At 35.9% G+C, this 22467-nt stretch overlaps 1 protein-coding gene across 1 annotated transcript in view; it reads left to right on the top strand.

The window, feature by feature from the left end:
• The first annotated feature begins 2492 nt into the window (after positions 1–2492).
• LOC131956104 (uncharacterized) overlaps positions 2493–22467 on the top strand; it is a 21174-nt gene continuing 1199 nt past the window's right edge. The window contains exons 1-11 of the mRNA XM_059320514.1: positions 2493–2982; positions 3938–4112; positions 5399–5511; positions 6613–6870; positions 10732–10957; positions 16057–16202; positions 18740–19069; positions 19420–19610; positions 19940–20098; positions 21299–21478; positions 21755–21938. Coding sequence (XP_059176497.1) covers positions 2756–2982; positions 3938–4112; positions 5399–5511; positions 6613–6870; positions 10732–10957; positions 16057–16202; positions 18740–19069; positions 19420–19610; positions 19940–20098; positions 21299–21478; positions 21755–21938 — 2189 coding nt within the window. The 5' untranslated portion in view covers positions 2493–2755. The remainder of the gene's footprint in view (positions 2983–3937; positions 4113–5398; positions 5512–6612; positions 6871–10731; positions 10958–16056; positions 16203–18739; positions 19070–19419; positions 19611–19939; positions 20099–21298; positions 21479–21754; positions 21939–22467) is intronic.

Raw genomic sequence — 22467 nt, 5'->3', positions numbered from 1 at the left:
ACTCAATTTATTGTGTCCGCCCGCCACATATAGGGACACAGAGTTCGTTTCAACTTTATATATTAGATTATATCCGGTATTGTGTCTACGCTCCTTGACAGACAGCATTTAATGACTAAGCCGAGCCCTTATTTACCTTAGATTTATGAATCCAGGAAGTTTATAATATCCTGTATTAGTGCTTATTATCCCCCAAACTGATGTGACCAGCCGGCAAGACGCTATGATTTACTGGGTAAACTTTTAGCCCTAATTCTAAATCGCTTGGGCGGTTTTTGTGCTTTCTTTTTATATGTCCACGTTTCTGCAACATAGAGTAATAGAGGAGCTGTGAAAATATATTGCTTTTTAAATCTTCATCTTGGAACCTTGCTGAAAGTAGGGACTCCTAATTTTACTGAGTTTGTTGAAGTTGAAGGTGTGTGCTGCCATAGCAATATCGCTTCATGCTTGTAATAAGCAAAATTTACAAAAAGAAAGCATATTTATTAATGAAGTAGAGTGATATTCTCTGCACTGTTAACAAGATGCGTGTATTTTCTACAGCACAATAAGAAAGACAGTCTAATCATTAAATTGAACAATGACAAAACACAATACTGACTTGACGCTTCCACTATTTTATGTAAGCACATACATACAAATTATCATTATCTATATCTATAAAAGCAAAGTGGGAATTGTTTTTTTGTTTGTTTGTTTGTTTGTTTGTTTGTTTGTTCCTCGTACCTATTAGATCGGGTAGGCCGACTGGCAGGTAAGTTGCAGGGAAATTGTTCTTTACAATTACGTAGTTAAAATTGAGCGGTAATTCGGTTCAGTTTTTAACCCCTTTATATGACATTTGTGAGAGTCTGGTATTTTTCCAGGTGCCTACCGCACCAGAAATATCACGTTTTTGTTGCATCTGAAAGGGATCAGTCTATTTCATGCACTATAAACAATGTATAGTTCATAAATATAAGGCCGCGGTCAGTTTTCGATCGCATTAAACTCGATTATTGAAATGACTCTAATATTCCCGTTAAAATGAGAGTGAACGGTAAACGTAATAGTAAAGAACAATTTCCCTGCAACTTACCTGCCAGTCGGTATACATACTGACGCAGTTGCGTCCCCTTAATAGTTAAAATTGAGCGGTAATTCGGTTCAGTTTTTAACCCCTTTATATGACATTTGTGAGAGTCTGGTATTTTTCCTGGTGCCTATTAAAGGGACGCAACTGTGTCAGGAATGTATAAATTTCCACCGTTATTTGACTACACACACAAATAAACGACAAAAACATTTGGACAAAAGAAAAATGTTTACTAACCGGTTTTCAAATAGGAGTGAAAATCAAATCATGTCTAATAATTGATATTTGATCTATGGTTGAATTTCGTTAGTGCGTTTGGTGCGTATTTACGTTTAAATAGGATATTGCAAAGTTGCAAACACTGCTATTAAATAGTTAAGGGGGTAGGCTATGGGAAAAACTTCTTAATTAATAAGCATTTTTTTAAATTTGTGTTTGTATAAGTTAGAGTGCTTAAGGGAAAATATTTGCATGCAACGGAGACTCTTTTGAAAATATGGTTGCCGTGGCAATGGCGACCATGTTAAAAACAACAACGTGTGTGGAGTTCTAAAATATCATAATCTAACTCATATAACGGTCTCATAATCATTGATTCTTCTTCTGCAAACACTAATAGTCAGCTGGCTAGTTTCTGTAACAGAAAACAATCTAGAGATTTTTTTTTTTTTTCAAAATTTGGTTTGGAGAAATACCTTTAAAATTAATTCTAGATGTAAGGGTATTTTACCCTTAAAAAACATTGAAAATTAAAGAAAAAGGATGCCAAGCCGAAACAATACATTTATTTATAACACTTTACTAAGTTTGTTTGGCCTATTTTAACACTTAATCCAACACAAACTCCAATCGACCACACCTATTATGCACAATAACTTGAATAATATTAATTAACGTATCTTGCAAATACATCAACTGAATTTTAACCGTTATTTCGCGTTTTTGAAAACTGTTTTTTGTAAGTTGCACTAGAAACTGATTGATGTAGTTCGTGTTAACCGAACTCAGTCAATATTTTTTTAGGGAAAAAAATCGATGTTTAAAAACAAATAAAAAGGGGAGGGGGGTCTGGATTTTTGTGACAACGTATGACGTAGAGGGGGGGGGGAGTAAAATCGTTACACATCATCACAAGATTTCAGACTCCCTCTCGTAACTGAAGTTACGCTCCGTCTCTCTTATCTCTAACCCTCTTGCCATAGCATTTTAAAAATAAGTTGACACATCAGCAAATGGTGCCACTCAACTTGAATGTTTTACGTCCGACACGATGAACTTGATTGCTTCCCTTGACGTCAACAACCGTCACCTGACAACAGCGGTAGACTGTCATCATTCATCACACGGTAACGTCCGTCCATTCGGAGAAAAATGGCTTGTATTTCCTCAATCAGCTAACTATAAATAAAACCCCAGCTTGTTGTAGTTGAAAAGGTACAATAATAACAGTGTTTGAAATTAGATGTTTGTAGAAATAGGCTTTAGTCTAATTTGTTTCTAGAGAACTTCATTTGATAGGAGTTTTACGCATATAGCATACTATAAGAGGAGGCCTAGAATGTACTACAATTATATTTATGTAATTAAAGTTGATGTAACCTACACCGTTTAACTGAAAATAAACAATATTGTTTAGTTGCTTTAGTTTAGTCTTTTTGTTCCTAAAGATATTTCAAAATGTATCTTTGGTTTTGGATTGTGGCGGCCATGTACAATCTTTTCCCACTGGGCGATTCAAAGATATGGGAAATCCCCTTGCCAAAACACCTCCAAGATTGTTATAACCGAGTGCAGAATGCGGACATAAAAACGTATGTCGGTAGTACCTACAGCTGGTTGTGTGAAAATTCTTTGACAAAATTTAACACAGAACATATGCCTTCTGCAGATTTACAAAAGTCAAGGTAAGTTAATTTTATTTGTATATTCAACTAGACTAAACATTATCCTTGGATAACTGTGGGTTTCGGGGGTCATCCATAAATGACGTAACGTTTGTTTGACGATTTTTTATCTTTCCCCTCCCCCTCTCGACTGTCACATATCGTCACAAAAGTCAGATCCACATATTAAAAGACGTCACACCTCAGCCAAAACATTTTTTCTTTAAAAAAAAAACCCACCCATTTCAGCTGAGCATGTGTCTGACCCCACTATTCCTTCAAATGTTGAGGTCACAGAAACATGGTGTCCCACCAAGTCCCCAAAAGCAACTTTGTCATTCACATTTAAATAGAAGTCACATCTCAGCTTACATGTTTTTGTCTTTGAAAACATCGATTTTTTTCTATAATGCCGCGGGTCGGCTCGTAAATAAATAAATTATAAAAACGTCAGATTAATAATAATGAATTAGATCCAATCGCGTGTTTTGATTTCCCTGTGTGCATTTTGTATGAGGGAAAATTAAAACAAAAACATTTAATGTTGAAATGATGTGATTCGAACTCGTACACCATTGGGTAAAATAGATTGAGCTATTTTACTTTAGAAACTTTTTTTGCGTTTATGTTTTATGGTGGGTTTTTTTTGTTGTGTGTGTTTTTTTTTTTTGTTGTTTTTTTTTTTGAGGTTTTTTTTTTAGTTTTTTTACTACAAGTAATAGTAGCGACAGCTGAGCAAAACCGGCACACATTGCCGTATCATAATTTATGTTAGATCGATAAGAAAATAAAAATGTTAAGATCGTTTAGATATTGTATTTGATAAAAAAGCTAAACGATTTTCGCTTAAAGATAGGACAATTGAAAACAGAGTAAATGTCGTTTAAGCATCATTTAGATTTTTAGATTTCTCCTGTGGCAATAGGTATTTAACCTAACAAAAAATTCAAACTGAAATTGCAACTATTTCTTGCAGCTATTACAAGCAACTGTCAGACAAATTAGTTGAGTCTACACCAAGCCTGGTTGGTAAAACTAGGGCTAAGCGTCAGGTCACTGCAAACAGATGTTTACGTAAGGAATACCGCATGCTCTCAGATGATGAAAGAAATCGATTTCATAATGCTATAAATACGCTGAAGCGAGATACAGTAAGTGCCATTTGTTTAAAATATATATATATATATATATATATATATATATATATATATATATATATATATATATATATATATATATATATATATATAGGCCTATATATATATAAATATATATATATATATATTATATATATTATATATATATATATATTATATATATATATATATATATATATATATATATATATATATATATATATATTTATTTATTTATTTATTTATTTATTTATTAAGAGAGAAAAATAAACAGAAAGACAGACAGACAGACCGATTAGAAAATGAATGTTTGTATGCGAGTCTGACTGTTTGTGGGACTTCAGTGCATTACTGTGCCGATCATCCTATTGCCATTAAAACTTGGGGGAAATGTTGAGAAAACTCATTGTAAGGTTTCTGCGGTTTCAGAAGATTAAATTTTGGTACTCAGGGGCCGACAAAATCTTTTAAATTATTAAAAAATTATTAACAGGCTTAGACTTAACTAGATTATTTTGCTAAAAATTAATAAGTTAGTTATTTCCCTTTGTCGATACCAACTTCTGGCAAAAAACAAAATACACATGGAACGGCAGGGTTGCAGACTGTACCTGGGTGTCCGCTGCCTATGCCGTGTACCAACGAACAGGGGCGTAGCGAGGGGCGGAGGCGGGGGTGCGGACCGTACCGGGTGACAACCATTTAGGGGGACGACAATATTTAGGGGGGGGGGGTGACACCAAGGCAAAAAATAGCAAAATATATAGAGAAAAACTTGAGGGGGGTGCAAATCGAAAACTTGATGGGGGGGGGGGGTGCAAATCGAAAGTTTGAGGGGGGGGGGGTGCAAATCGAAAACTTGAGGGGGGTGCAAATCGAAAACTTGAAAGTTTGTCCCCGGGAAGGGTCGCTACGCCTCTGAGGTGGTGACACCATTAAGTGCCGCACCGGGTGACACCCGACCTCGCTACGCCACTGCCAACGAATGCCACTGTAGGGCCTGGTCGGTTCGGCTAGTATATATATTCACATATTATTGTATTTATCTTGCTCTTGTATTATGAATAGATGTGGAAATTGCATAATTAATTATTTTACAAGTTTACAAGTTTTGCCACAAATATTTTTTACTTTCTCGTATAGTATATAGAGGAAGTATTTTAATCGTGTTGAATAATAAACAGATATTTTGACAGTTTTGGCCGTTATACACCTCCCTACTTTAGTAGTAGCCTCTATAAGTAAAAAGTTTGTTCTTTTATTTGGATGCCTGTCTGAGTCAATATTCTCTCATGTTGTAGTCTGTGGAGCCTAACAAATATGACGCTATTGCTCTGCTGCACGGTGAAGGTGCTGTATTCACAGCGCATGGAGGGGCGGGATTTCTAGGCTGGCACAGGATTTTTCTTCTCATGTAAGTTTCGTGTACGTATTCAAGGTAACTCATCGTTTATATTTGCAGCCTTTCGATAATTAAGCATACTTTTGCTATTGATAGGTCAAAGTAAGGTAGTAACAATACTTAAAACAACCTTGTTCACATTCGTACTACAAAACAAATAATTCGTTTTTAAAATTGTATTGCATCAATTCCGTTAAAAGTAGATTTGATTTGTATAATTTAATCTAATATAATGAGAACGACCTCAGAACCCAACCATGAAATAACGATATTTTGTATGAGAAAGAATTGCAGACTTGACAGCCGTAATAACATTCGGAGATGACGTATTCGAATAGTAGAACGTTGCGGGTCCCTGGCAAGAGTCGTAGCAAATATACATTTGCTTTTTAAAAAAGAAATATACATTGTTCTAGAAGATACAACTTTTTAAAAATGTGGTTTACATATTTAGAACTGGTAACACATCTTGGTTGGACAAAGGCTATGGAAGCAAATCCAAACAGAAAAGCAGACAGAATTGGGAGTCAACGTCCTTTAAGGCGAATACCAAGTTGACACGCATACTTAATTGTGTTGGAGGGAATCCCTTTCCACACTAAAATTAAGATCGATGAAGAAGAGGAAGTCTGTGTTGTGTATCAATTATTTGAGAAAGAGAGGCACAGTTTAGCCGGCGACTTTTAAAAACTGGCTTATAGACTAGTCGATAATATTACATTTCCATTCCGCCCATATTCTTTCAACAAAGTGTGTGCCATTAATGGGGTAATTAGACTTTATATACTATCTGAAATAAATGGTAGCCTTTTTTAGTAGGCGTTAATTTTTATCAGTTTTCAATAGCTTAACACAAAAAGAAACAGGACCACATAGGAAAATGAGTAATTTTCCATTAAAAGCCTACTCGAATTCTGATCTTTAATACGTTTGAGAGATATCGTCGCATACAGGCAATTATCCTTTTGTAACAGCCTTTTGGCAAACAAATTTAACTTTAACCTTCTAAATGTTAAGCACTGAAAAGACATTCCGGAAATAAACCAATGATTTTTTAGGTCTGTATTACCAACAATAAACACAGCCCTGAAGTAAATCAATTACTTTTTACAGTTTGGAAACAGCACTGAGGGAGGTAGATCCAACGGTATGCCTTCCATACTGGGATTCAAGCTTGGATAACGAACTCCAAGACTCCACGCAGTCGCCCATTTGGTCCCCGACCTTTTTAGGTAACTCGCAGGGGCCAGTTGTTTCAGGACCTTTTGCCAACTGGACCACGCCACAAGGGGGACAACTCATTAGGAATGTCGGCACCGATGGCGAACTATTCTCTGCTACTGCCATTTCAGACATACTTTCAAGGACAAGGTAGGCATGCTTTTAAGTCGTTCTAAAACCTGATAGGCCAGTTCTAACCAAGTGGCGGAACTATACAATCAAACCTAAAAAATAAAACAAATATTAAAAAAAAACTTTTATAGCAACAAGCTTTTAAATGCACTGAAAATAATCTAATATATAAAGTTCAATTTTTTTAAATTTATTTATTTATTATTTTGTATTTATTTTATTTTTTAATACTTTTATTTTCCAATTTAAAACAAATACAGTAGCATTCCACGCCGTTTGGGTGGATATTTACAAGATAGTTACATTGATGTACAGAGTATAGTAAATAAATACCGAAATATGTAAATGAATACAAAAGATACATTGAATTTAAAGCTTGTTGGTTTAAAAATTGAAAAGAGGCTGGTTTGTAACATGTTTGCCAACAAAAGTGGTGGAAGAGTATAACGTATGGAAGAATAGTCGAAAACAAAGCTAGTTTGCATGGATTTCATCCCATTTTGTACAATAAACATAGTAAATACAAAAAAATGAATAACCAGTAGAGTAGTCACATACACACAAACAAATTTGTTGTTATACACAGATTTCGTTTACATTTGTACAATAGTGAAATACAATAATAGATAAATAAGTAAATGAATAAATATTCGAAACTGATGTTTTGGTGGGTGGTGGGGTCGTTGGAACATTTAAAAGGGATGTGGGGTTATCATATCTGAGGGTGATGTGGGCAGAGGGGGGGGGGGGGGGGGCGGTAGAGTTTTGACGAGCCATGGAGAGAGTGTCTGTGTGTGTTTAAGGCAAGCCAAGCGTCAAAATCTGTGCTGTGTTATCTAACTGCTGATGTGTAACTACTTATAATGTGTGTGTGTGTGTTTGGAGGGGGGGGGGGGGTTGACGAACAGATTGCTGTGTGAGCGATTTAGCGGGAGAGTGAAAGTTTGGTATGTTCAAGTCGGTGTTTATGTTTGTTTGGATGTTTAGTATCGACAGGTTAGGGGTGGGTAGGTAGACGTGTAGCTGTCACGGGGTGTGGGGATACAGTGGAGTTTTAAAGGTAAAAAATTGGTTAACAGTGTTCTCATAAAAGAGTTAGTAAAGTTAACCAAACAACTGTAAGTATTAATTTGGTGATAATAAAATGAATACAAAAGGAGTAGGGGTCATTGGGGTCATTTTGTACGTTGTGGACCAAAGTACCTTACATATGTGATAGTAGTAAAATAGAGACAAATGATGTGTTTGTTTGAAAGCTGTATAAATAAAACAATACACAAATAAGCAACAATAGGAAACTGAATGACAAATGATAAATGATGCGAAACAAGGTGGGGGTTGTGGGGGTGGGAGTCAAATTAATGTTGTTAGATAATTATGTATTTGGATAATACGTCATCTTCAGTATTTAACATAGTATTTCAACACAGGGATGGGTTCATGGGGACGAAGGGGATGCAGTTATGAGGGGAATATGATATTGGGATCATGAGGTTTAGGGGCGGGGGGCGGGGAGGGTGTGATGAAAGGGGATGTGTCGGTTAGATTAGGCGGGCCAGGTGGCCAATGCAGTGTAATATGTTCTTTACGTTGGGGTGTTGCTAATTATGGTATATGTGTTTAAGTGCTGTCATTGTCGAGTCGTCTATGATAAATCAAGTCTAGTACGTGTCCCGTGAACTGTACCTTGTCGTGTTTTGCTTTTATTCTGCTGTTCTATAGATGTCTATAGATAGCTACCGTCCTTGCTTTTTGCTCTAGGTCCGTCCTGTCTCTTTGTTTAGGGATTTTGTTTAGAGTTATAACTATATCGATGTTGAAGGTCTCGTTTTTGATATTTTGTTTTCTAGCGTCTTTTTCATGTTTTGTATGTACTCAAATTAAATTCAAACAAATCGCCAGAACCGGACGGCCTGACAAGCGATTTTTTAAAAGCCTTTTCAGCCGACCTAACTCCCCTTCTTTTAGCTACCTTTAGAGAAATGTTTCTGCTAGAACAATGCCACGAAAACTTCAACAGATCATACATAACATTAATACGCAAATACCTATTTCGCTCTTAAACACTGATTACAAAATCCTAACCAAAGCTCTAGTCTCCAAAATTGAACCACACTTGCATAAAATTATACATGTAGATCAACAATGCAACATCACAGGTAGGAACATACAAAATCACAATCACTTAATTAGAGACATCATCCACTACACACACGAGAAAAACACACAAGCATGCATACTCAGTTTAGACCAAGAAAAAGCCTTCGACCGGGTAGCTCACAAATACCTTCACAAAATCTTAGAAGCAAACAATTTAGGACAATACTTTACGACATGGATAAAAATAATCTATTTTAATGCACATAGTCACCTACTGATAAACCATAATATTTCCCAACCCTTTAGAATAAATAAATCAGTCAGACAAGGTTGCCCCCTATCTCCCATCCTTTATATACTTACACTCGAACCCCTGTTAGAATGCATTAGAAACACTAGAGACATCAGAGGAATTGACATTCCAAACCAATTAAACAAAACAATTCTAGCGTACGCTGATGATACAGCATTTACCCTCCAAACCGAAAAATCTATTATTCTAATAACAGATACTTTCCTTGACTTTGGGCTGGGTAGCGGGACAAAAATTAACCTAATGAAAACAAAAATCTTGGGACTTGGACGTTGGATTAACAAACCAAATTACCCACTTTACATGATAGGTACCAACAAACTAAAACTTTACGGCATAACCCACTACAGCTACCCACACACCAATAGCGATGACGAATGGCAACAAGTTTCAAGCAAAATCCAAAACACCATAGCACTTTATAAATTTAGCTCAACAACAATTTTTGCTAGGTCATCTATAATTAATAGGTACGTCATCCCAAAAATTACCTATATAGCCACGGCTAAAACAATCCCAAAGCCAACAATTAAACATCTTAATAAAATCATTAGAGAGTACATATTTCAGACCACAATTACAAACATTAGCCACAACACGCTAGTAAAAAAACAAACAACTTCATGGAGGAATAGACCTGCACAATATACAGACCAAAATCAATACATTCAGACCAAACATGTTTGTAACCGAGGAATACAAAGGTATATAAGATAAAACGATACTTACATGGATTCAAGTGCTCTAAAGATTCTAAAGTACTCATGGTCTAAATTTATGAGTTAAAAAATTATATTGAAAGTCTCTAAAAACAGTTTTCATTTTACATACTTAAAATAATAATTTTCAATATGAACAATACATAAAACTTTTTTAAAAATATGCATCAAAGTTTATAAAATTTCTAATTGTGTCTGAAATTTATTTGCATTTAGTCCTTTAGCGCTCATTACGTCCCTTGATTAGATAAAAAAAAATTACTTCCCTTTAAAAAACATCTGGGGGGAAAAGAATTTAATTTTTATTATTTGTTTTGGTGTTAAGAAAAAAAAATAATTACATAATTAGCGGGGATTGATTAAGTGCAATGTAGTTGGTATTTTTATTACTGCCTTTTATTTGTTCCATACACTGAACGTACTGTTTTCTTATTATTATTTTAAATCAAAGACAGTTGAAGTGAAGTTACAAAAAAAAATTCATAAAAAAAAAACAACGTTTTCATAACACGCTTTTATGTAATAATGCACTAAAAAGTAGAAAATAAATTATAGACTACTATTTAAATAACTATAAAGAAAAGCGTGGGTCACTTTAGTATCTATTGGATATCTTTAATAATGTTTAGGAAGAGACCCACGCTTTTCTTTATAGTTATTTAAATAGTAGTCTATAATTTATTTTCTACTTTAAAAAAGCATTACTCATTTACGAATGACACCTTAAACCAATATGATTACTTTCAGACATCATGACATCATAACGTCCCAGCAGGTGGATCCACGCTACGACCTGGAATTTCATCACGCAGCCGTGCACGTATTCTGTGGAGGCTCAATGAGTCAGCTGGACACAGCAGCTTTTGATCCCGTATTTTTCCTTCATCACGCGTTTGTGGACTATATATGGGAACTTTTCCGAACCAATTTAAAAGCGCAGGGAATTGATCCACAAGTATTTCCTGATATAACTGTAAGTAATACTAAATCACACTAGATGTGTCTTTTTTCCCATCAGCTTGACTTTATGTACGTCTGATTGTCTCTCATATACACACAAATATATATAAAGACATGGAGGCCTACATATATACAATGGCGTAGGCAGGAGGAGGGGGTTATAAACCTCCCCCACCACCATTGACCTCTTTTTAAACATTTTTTATTCTCTTAATACCACTTTAACCTATTAAAATCTATTTCCGAATCAGTATATATATATATATATATATATATATATATATATATATATATATATATATATATATATATATATATATATATATATATATAATTCTCTTCTTGGAGACTTTAGAAAACAAGCTGTAAGCGCGCCTTGCAGTCCCCTCTCTTCCTCTCTAGGAAGTCTGGTGAGCTGTGGTTCTGGTTCACGCTAAATGTTTACAATCGTAGAGCCGGGTTTAGTGACGGCTATTAGGGGCAGATAATTTAGTTTGAAACGATTTTAAACTTAGGGGAGGTAGCTAAGAGGAGGCTGCTTTCACGGGATGGGGGGGGGGGGGGATTTAGGGGTTGGAGGAAAGGAGGGGGGTTATCGTCCTTAACGACTTACTGATAGTGTTTTAAAGCAAATATTTTCAGTGACAGCAGTGATTATGAATTACTGAAAAGTAGAAAAAAACAACAACTGAATAGCAGCGTATGATACGCCGCGGGTCGGTTCGTATATGTATAATTGTGTATGTGTGTTTAGAACAGCCATCTAAAGACTGACGCTATGTTCCCTCTGAGTTGCCCCCCCCCCCCAACTCACCACCAGAACTGGACGGGCCGTATTTGTGTAGAGCAGGGGTCTCCAAACTACGGCCCGCGGGCCGGATGCGGCCCACGAGGACCTCTCATCCAGCCCGCGTAGATCTTTTTGCCCACGGAAAAGATTTTTGTAGGAGGAGGCTGAAGAACTTTGCCAAGAACATTCAAAACAATTTGAAAATGTGGCTTTGGGTGCAACTACCATTGCGCGCCGTGTTGCAGACATTGGTGAAAACATCGTGACTCAAATAGCTAAAAATGCAAGCAAGTAACGCCATTTTTTCAATTGCAATGGATTAGCTGTTCCACCTCTCCAATGCTTGTGTTCATTAGAGGTGTGAATGAAGACATGAACATAACACAAGAGCTGTCTTCCCTACATAGCATGTATGCCACTTTTACCGGAGAGGTTATATTCAATGAGTTTTAAAAAATGCGATTATAACTTGGACTGGACTAACCTCAGCTGAATGTTGATGGAGGAAAGTACATAAGTGGCATAAAGAAAGGCTTAGTTGGACAAGCGAATGAGAAAAACATTTTACAACCAGTGTTCCTGCACTGTATTATTCACCAGCAAGCTTTGTTTGCTAAATATATGGACATTGGTAGTGTACTGAATCCTGTGGTGAAGATGGTGAATATAATAAAGCCACATGGGCTTAACCATAGATAGTTGAAAGATGCAAACACAGAAACGCAGCATTTACCATATTAAACACAGAAACACAGCATTTACCATATTAAACACAGAAACGCAGCATTTACCATATTAAACAACAGTAAGGTGGCTAAATTGTGGGAAAGTTCTGAGCAGAGCATTTAAGTTAAGCAGGGAAATGGGTGCCTTATTGGAAAGTAAAGGCAAGCCACATCCATTAATGTCTGATGAAGAGTGGGTATAGACATTGACCTTTGCTGCAGTCATAACTAGTCCTATAAATTTTCTGAACCTAAAACTACAAGGAAAGTAAAATCTAGTTTCTGTTCTATACACCCACTTAAAGGCCTTCAGATCCAAACGGATCTTGTTTTTGGAACAAGTACAGGCCAAAAACTTGACACACTTTCAGCAGTACAGGGTCTTCATGGCTAAAGCAACAGCTTAGTCATTTGCATATGAGATCATCAAGGACCTCCAGCTGCAGTTTCAGTGGCGGTTTTCTGACTTGGACTCAAAGTTTTGACGAGCCATGGAGAGAGTGTCTGTGTGTGTTTAAGGCAAGCCAAGCGTCAAAATCTGTGCTGTGTTATCTAACTGCTGATGTGTAACTACTTATAATGTGTGTGTGCGTAATGAGGTACCCAAAGTACCATGCCACTAGACCCGCAGGGGGAGGGGGGGGGGGGGTATCCGACGAAAAACAACAAAACAATTTTCTTTGCACCTTGATAGTCTACTAATTTTTTTCTTTTAAAAAAAAAGCATCTACAACAGCAGTGATTGTTCTACCGTAACTAACACACACTATTGCATATATTAAAAAAAAACTTACCGATAGGCAAACCTTTGAACCTCTTATATATATATATATATATATATATATATATATATATATATATATATATATATATATATATATATATATATATATATATATATATATATATATATATATATATATATATATATATATATATATATATATATATATATATATATATACACCAGCTGCATACCCGTGCTCCGCCGTGGTAAAACTAAATGAAAAAGACAGGTGAAAATTGATATAAGTGTTGGAACGTAATAAATACAGCAAACGGACGTATTGTTAAAGTTATAGCCGACAGAAAATTAGCTTTATAACGCGTTAAAGATCTGAATAGGCCACGAAATATTTTATTGAAGCCACCATTGCTTTGTACTAAAAAGTGAACAAATCATGTGACTTCACTATTCCGTCAAAGTAAAGCCATTGTTTGAAACTTTTAAAATTAATGTGGTTAATCTACCAATGAATAAATCAAAAAATTAATTAACGTCTTTAAATAAATTTGTGAATAACACTCTGTCTGAAAACAAAAATTGTTCTTTACCTACATACTATTTTACAGCTCTACACATAGCGCGGATTCTCTCCAGTAGCCAATCACACAAACAAAAAAAAAACAAATAAATATCCAAACATGTAAACAAACTTGAGTTTTAGTAGTATTAAAGATAAAGATGGTTCCAAAATCTGTAGCGATGACGGAATGAGGGAAGGACTGACACACTACCAGCCCGCTTATATTATACTAGCTGCATACCCGTGCTCCGCCGCGGTGAATCTTTTTTAAATGTACCAACTTGGGAGCAGAACAAAACTAAACACAAACGCTTATACCCATGCTTCGCTACGGTGTGGATATGGATATAACCTCAGAGTTTACCGCGCTAAGCGCGGGAGAGGGTCGCCGCATTGGGACGAATATTCTTATAAGTGTGCGCGGGTATCCGTAGCACTTTGATAATTATTCACGAAAAAAAAATTAAAAATTGAGAGAAAACGCTCTCAGGAACGTCCGCATACACAACACTCATAACATAAACACAATTTAAAAGCAATCATAAAGGCATATTGCTCACAGTCTAGCCCGTAGCACCAAATCGCGCCCTTTCCGAGTGCCGCGCACGCGTCTGACACAGTGAATGACTATAAAACAGAGGCCCGGGGACAAACTTTCGATTTGACACCCCCCCCCCCCCTCAAACTTACGATTTGCACCCCTCCCCTCAAAATTTCAATTTCCACCCCACCCCCTTAAACTTTCGATTTGCACCCCCTCCCCCCCCCCCCCCCACCCCCTCAGACTTTCGATTTGCACCACTTTTGATTTGAAATTCCCCCCGCTCAAACTTTTGATTTGCACCTCCCTCAAACTTTCGATTTGCACACTCCCAACGCCCTCAAACTTTCGATTTCCACCCCCCCCCTGAAATTTCTTCCAACCCACTTTGGCGCCCCCTAAGGCCGGCACCCGGGGACATATGTCGCCCCCCCCCCCCTCGCTACGCCTCTCCTAATAATTAGTAAACAATACGTTCAGTGTATACAATAAATAATAGGCAGTATTTAAAATATCCGTGTTTTACCTACCATATATCATCACTTTATCAATTCACGCATTTTTTTTTCCAGTAGTTTAAATTTTAAAAATTTACAATAGAGTTTCATAACTAAAACCATTGCGCACCCAATGAACGTGATGACGCGTCTATAATAGTGCGGAATAGTTGATTAAAAATTATAAGTAGTAAACAGTACATTCAGTGAATAAAATAAATAAAAGATTGCCTTTTATCAATCCATGCTAATTATAATTTTCTAACAATAATTTCCTCTTCCACATCCGCATAATTTGCATTCACATTTTGCTAATTATATTATTGCAACACTAATTCCTTCTAGGTCGTCCGTAGATTTGCATTCACATTTTTTAAATTAGCGCGAGTTTAATTTATTTTTAAATTACCTCCCTTGTCAAAATTATAAAAAAAATAGTTAAATTAATTTGATTTTTCTGCCTTACTGTTATTATGTTATTAAAATGTATCGCCTTTTTCTGATAATCTCAACGAAAATGATAATTGACTGTAATCTTTTTGATATGTTTTAGCAGTGTGCGTGTATTTAATATTTTCTTGACATGCGAAAGGGTAAAAACAGTGGCATTTATAAAATAACCTTATGTCGTTATATAAACAAACTCTACTCTATCACTTATAATGAGACGCTGCGACGCACTGAAAACCAGTGCATGATGCGATGTTTACTTTTATGGTTCCAAAATTTACAGCGATGACAGAAGGAAGGACAGACACAGCTCGCTTATATTATACGAGCCGACCCGCGGCGTATCATACGCCGCTATTTAGTTGTTTTATTTTCTACTTTTCAGTAATTCATAATTTGTGAATTCGACAGTACCAATGCTGCCACTGAAAATATTTGCTTTAAAATACTAACCCCCCCCCCTTTCCCCTAACCCCGACCCTACCCTCCCCCCCCCCCCTCCCACCGTGAAAGCAGCCTCCTCTTAGCTACCTCCCCTAAGTTTAAAATCGTTTCAAACTAAATTATTTGCCCCTAATAGCCGTCACTAAACCCGGCTCTACGATTTGCAAACATGTTGTTTGACTACAGCTCACCAGACCATGTGGGGGTGGGGTGGGGGTGGTAGTGATAGTGATTGAGAGAAAGAGAGGGGACTGGAAGGCGCGCTTGCAGCTTGTTTTCTAGCGTCTCACAGAAGAGAATTATATATATATATATATATATATATATATATATATATATGGAATCCTTTAATTGCCAGGACTCAGATCCACGACACCTAAGCACAGCCCCTACTGGCTTTGGCGACCTAACCCAGGCGGATGGATACCTGGAAGCTCTGACTGAAACCTTCCAGTATGATGCGGCTCCAGTCTGTTCGGCTAGATCACCTGATTGTGGATCCCGGTAAAAATTGTTCCTTTCTATTGGGTGTTAGACAAGTTTTAGATTTTTAAATTAATTATATATATATTATTTTATATATATATATATATATATATATATATATATATATATATATATATATATATATATATATAACAGACATAGGCATAGACATAATATAAACCTCAAATCGACTTGTGGCTTTTTATGAATAGGACAGAAGAATATATTGGTGGATAACATATTTATAGTAAAAAGCTAGACTCTCTTCATGGGGAAACCACCACGTAAACGCATGCCAACCCTCCCCCTCCCTCGCACTCTAGGCATGCTCAACAGACCATATCGCTACCACCCCCACTCCCATCAGTCTGGCGAGCTGTTTACAATCGTACAGCAGGGTCGAATTAGTGACGACTATTTGGGGCATATATAGTGAGATGTATATCTGGAAACAGAGTGAGACAATCAGGAGCGATTAATTTGACAACGGATTTTTAGAAAGTCAAACGCTGACGAGTCCTTTGCTTTTTCCAGATATATGTTTGCTGCTTTCGTGTATCTTCTTACTCGCGGCTTTTTCTATAAGAGTTCACTTTGTTCATCTTAAACATCCGTTTGTTTTAAAGACTTAAACCAGTAGTTCTTTATTTGTGGCTGGGAGTTAATGTTTGGCTAATATAGGTTCGAAAATATCAGGCCCTTCTTTATTTAATTGCGATCTGACTTGACGCTCACTATGATCAGTGGCCACATATAACGAGCCACATGCGGCTAGCGAGCCTCAGGTTACCGACCCCTGGTCTACATATAACAAAAATATTGATCTTGCAGTTCAGATCATTAAATTTTTAATTAGCTTCTGTTTTTTGTGTTCTTTAAAGATCTTGTATGGGTTAGATCACTGTATTGATCACACACCTCTTTACTATTAATTGCAAAAACAATATTTACCGAGTTTTACCTGTTTCAGAAGTTATGATTCTGGTGGCATAGTTCTTTGGTACCTCATTACGCGTTTTCCCAAATGTACTTAACAGATCAGTTCGGGGTGGGTTGGCAGTAGTATTTCTCTCTTGTTTTCATCTTTTAGACTTGGACTTCCATCATTTACTTTCTCTCCTGCCATTTCTACCCGTATCTTAATTTCTTCTTCACGGAAAACCCAAATTGTTCTGATTCAATTCGGGCATGATCAATTGACCCACTAAGCGGCAACGATATTTGATAATTTCCACCTTTAAACTTTGTTTAACTAGTACATCTCATGATGAAACATTATTTTAAATGTTAGTATATTCTAAATTGTACATTCTAAATTGTACACTTCCATGTGAGGTTGATTCCGAAAACATTACCTTTTCTTGAAAATCTTCTGGTTTCGGCTAAAATCCATTTACGGAATAGTTTCCTATTCGAGAAAAATATCCTGGTTCTGGTTAAATTTCCTTTTAGGTTAAATGGCCTGTTCATGTTTAATTTCAGGTTGCGGTTGAAGTGCCGTTTTTTATGTTATTTCAGTTTCCGGATAAAATGAGTTTTATGTATATAATTAGGTTTAGGTTGCAAATTTGGTTTTGGTTTCTGTTTAGAAAAAAAAAACATTATAACCTAGCTTCCGTTATATTTCCCCCTCAACGGGCGAATCATCTATTAATAATATAAAGGTTTCAAAGAGACAGAGCTACTTTATGATAAAAATCACATACAGCTTTTCTATATAGTATATTGAAAGTTTATTCTTTTGCAAAATAAAACTTTAAAGATATAACCAAATATGTGAACGGAGCTGTATAGAGTGTAATTATTTCCTCTACTTTTAATAGCTGACTATTTAATATTTTAAAAATTCAATAGTGAAATATACATTTATTTTACAAGGATTGTAAAATAGGTTGTTTTTTTTTTTTTTGTCCTAGGTGTTGTGTTTTGTGGTTTGTATTTGTTGTGTATGATGTGTTATTTTGTGTTATTTGTTGTGTTAAGTTTTGTGTTCTGTTCTCTTCTATATTTTAAAATAAAAAAAAAAGTTTTAGATCATACGGCTAGGCAGTGAATGTTGGTGTAGCGACTCATTCCGGCGCCCGGGGCGAAAGAATCTATCTATATATATAATTCTACCGCCCCCACCCCTACATGGTCTGGTGAGCTGTGATTCACGCTAAATGTTTACAATCGTAGAGCCGGGTTTAGTGACGGCTATTAGGGGCAGATAATTTAGTTTGAAACGATTTTAAGCTTAGGGGAGGTAACTAAGAGGAGTTTACTTTCACGGGGGGGGGGGGGGGGGAGGAGGTGCGGGGTAGGGTTGGGGAAAGGAGGGGGGTTATCCCCCTAAAAACCTAAAATCAAGTTGTGGCGGGTTTTGAGTTCTGGACATGACATGTATACTGTATACCTTTAGTAAGTGTAAATGCGGTGAAAAGCTTCTGTAAAAATATTAATTTTATACTAACATCAAGTTCGTGTGAAAGAGAAAATTATATATAATCTTTAACTGAAACAATGTCTACTTCTCAATTGTTAACATGTTCAGTAGCGCTCATTTCTTGTTACAGATATCTGGTTTGTCAAGTGGCAACAGGGAGATGTTTACCTACAGTATTGAATGCTGTCGTTACAACGCCTACTGCAACAATCCCAACACTGCCGTCTTTTTCTGGAAATGCTACAGACTTTTGTAAAAAGAAAAGCAATGAATTACCGATACAGAATGATTATTGCTGTGACAAGTCCTGCGATACAAACAAATGGGCGATGATTCCTGTTAAAGTTGTCAGTGTCCGACCACCAAAATTTAAGAAATATAGCAGCTACCCAGTACAAAACGGTCAAATAAATTATGCTGATGACATTTATTCACCTAGAGCTTACAGTCAAACCAAAAGGTTAGAAGAAAAGCATGCATGTTTTTAATATAGGATATATATATATATATATATATATATATATATATATATATAAGTATGCATATACGCATGTGTAGATGTTTTTTATGTATTAACACATTTAAATAAAAGCTTGTAAAAACATCGTAAAACAAGAAATAGTTTGGGAATGATTATCGCGATGTGACGTGACTTTTGGATTGACTTGTGACGATAGGGGATATAATTATTATGAAATGAAATTGGTCTTGGCCTCGAACGGAAAAAAGATAGGAAAAACCAATAAATACGTATTTAGTAAGATAGTTACCAGTCGTTGAATTGTTCTAACCAAACACTTTTTTTTGTAGATACATTACAAGTCGTTTGAGTAATCCCAAAACATACAAGCGTTGCGCAGAAGACAGTGTCACTGGTCAAGTCTTTCTGTCATCCAGAGGCATAAATTACAACGGCTTTTACAAGGAGTCAGCTATTGTTGACCAGAGATTAGCTGTTTCTCTGTCAATGGGTTTCATTGGTGTAAAAAAACCTCTAGCAGGTAAAGAAGTTAACTGAGTAGTCTTCTAGCATTTTCCACAACATATTTATAAGAACTACGTTTATTCTTTTACTTTTAGGCTGGTGAATTGCAATTGACATTTTATTGCTTGAATTTTCCATTACCTAAACTTTTAAAATTAAACATTTCATGCAAATAGATGTAGGTTCCCACGCGAATTTAAAATTATAGTATTGGAAAGAGGGGATTTAGTATATTGCAAAGCTTCATAATTATTTTTACTATAGTCGCAAGAAATGAATGTTGTTTAGGTTAATTTTCAGTTAATTGCTGTACATTAAAACCGTTCTATTTAATGTATATAACAGGGGAAGTAACGCATGCTCTTTTACGAGCCCACGATTCTTGCGGTCGAGTGTGTCACACGGCTTGCAAAGATCCCGTAACTAAAGAATTTAAAGATTGCAGTGGTGCTGTTGCTATTAGTACTGAACCCCCACTTATGTATGGATCAGACTATGACGAAGGTAAAAAAAAAAGTCAAAATAATTTAGAGCAAGTGTGTGTAAGAGGAAAATATATTATTTAGGATGTAAAATTTTAGGAATTAAAACAGTAAAATGTACTAACAAGCTTGTAATTTATAAGTCACCGACTTTGATACCGAACCAGTGGCTTTGTAAGGATTTTGGGCCCTTATTAAAAAGTTATGAGTGGGTCCTTTGTCAGCCGCACAACGGAATTAAATGTTGCCAGTGAAGATAACAACTGCCTCTTATAATAGAGGGGTTTTCAATAACATAAGTAATCTGTAGGCCTATATTGTTCATTTTATACGTCATGTTTGTACATGAACATGTATTATTAAATGTAGTATCCCGTAACGTAAGTTATTTTTTAAATTATATATATCTTTTATGTAAAATAAAATAACTGTAAGACTGTAAAATATAAGGACCCGAACACAACCGTCATTAGGCGGAGGCGAGGTACGAAAAAAATTTTTTTCCAGTTCAAATAGTAAAATAGTAGGGGGGAGAAGGGTAACACCAAACCAAAAATTGTTGGAGGAGGTTGGGGTGACACCCTTAGTAAACGCAAAGGGTGACATCCGTCCTAGTGTTGCCACTAACCAAGCAAATTTTTTAGTCTTACTTTATTTAGATTTCTTTTTCCTGTTTTTAAGTTTGCAAAATGATTAGTAAGTGCCTTGAGATCCATTTTAACTGCTTCTGAATCAGAATGTTCTGAAGCAAAAGGCATATCTACAAACTACAATGTGTTTCATAACATTATTAACATCATCATAATGAGCAACTAGTGATATTTGTTTTAAAAATCTATCATAGACATGAAAATCTCATTATTTAAGTGTAAACAAAGCCATGACATTAAATCTGGGATCTAGCTGTTTATCCGTACTACCACCCAGACTCCCTGGGGCGTACTCTATGAAAGCATTTAGTGTAAGTTAATCACAGACTCCGTAATCTATCTATCTATATATATATGTAAAATATGTAAATAGAAAATAATACACTTTAATTTAACCAGCATACACTTCCCCTTGTAAATTTTTAAGTGTCTCCGTGAGTAAAACTGGGACAAATTAGTTGTGGTTGTATTACATTCTGATAGAACATTAGCCCAGAAATAGTTTTTACTATCAGTAAATGCCACCAACTATAAGATTGACTTAAAGTATACTATTTTATATCTATTCCCAGCTGTGATGAGTGTATTTGATTATGAATTTAACAGCGAGTGTCCAAGATTCAAGACAGACAACTTTTTTATTACATTTTATTGTGATTATCACAACGACTTCCCCTATGCTGAGACTGTCCAGAATTCTCCTCCAAAGCCAGTTGTAACAGCTCCAATTGAAATCCCATTGCCAACTTCAGGTAAAAAAAAAAAAAAAAACTATTGTAGCTTATTAGTAGGCATTACAAGAAAAATAAGGTTTTAAATTAGTTGTAAACGTACAAGACTATATAAGTACTATAATAAAACTATTGTAGCTCATAAGTAGGCCCAGGAGGAAATATATTGAATTAAATCATTTATTTGATTTAAAGACATGATTATGTAAAAAGATAGTCGATAAGCTTGTGTTTTGTTTTTCCTATACTGAAATCACTTTGTTGTAATTTACCACTCAATAACTTCTGGGGTTTCAGGTTGTAAAGTAACAAGCGACTGTACACTTAGTATCCCTTGTGTCAGCCAATATCGACAGTGCAATTTTTTCAATGAAAAACATGTGTGCCAAAGTTCTTGCAGAGCTTATGCAGTTTGCACATATGGAAGGTACTTTCAAAGGCTCTGCCCAGAAGGACATTATTTTGACAACAGTTCAAAAAGGTAAATTTGTTTAATACTTACACTACAGACTATATCTTAAAGCATTCACAAGTTGATAAAATTTTATTGATCTACGAGCCGACCCGCGGCATATCATACGCTGCTATTTAGTTGTTTTATTTTCTACTTTTCAGTAATTCATAATTTGTGAATTTGACAGTACCAATGTGCCACTGAAAATATTTGCTTTAAAACACTATCAGTAGGTCGTTAAGGACGTTGCTACCACAACCCTCCTTCCCCCAACCCCTACCCTCCCCCCCCCCCCCCCCAGTGAAAGCAGCATCCTCTTAGTTACCTCCCCTTAGTTTAAAATCATTTCACAACTAAATTACCTGCCCCTAATAGCCGTCACTAAACCCGGCTCCACGATTAATGTAAACATTTAGCGGGAACCACAGCTCACCAGACCATGTAGGGATGGGGTGATAGGGAGCGCGCTTACAGCTTGTTTTCTAGCGTCTCCCAGAAGAGAATTATATATATAGATTTTGTATCCCAATATTGAGTTACACAATTCATATTGTTA

Source organism: Physella acuta, unplaced genomic scaffold (genome assembly GCF_028476545.2).
Source record: "Physella acuta isolate Inbredline_101_S28 unplaced genomic scaffold, ASM2847654v3 ptg001127l, whole genome shotgun sequence".
NCBI lineage: Eukaryota > Metazoa > Mollusca > Gastropoda > Physidae > Physella > Physella acuta.
The sequence above is the reverse complement of the archived record's forward strand: the minus strand, read 5'-3'. Positions and strand labels throughout refer to the sequence as shown.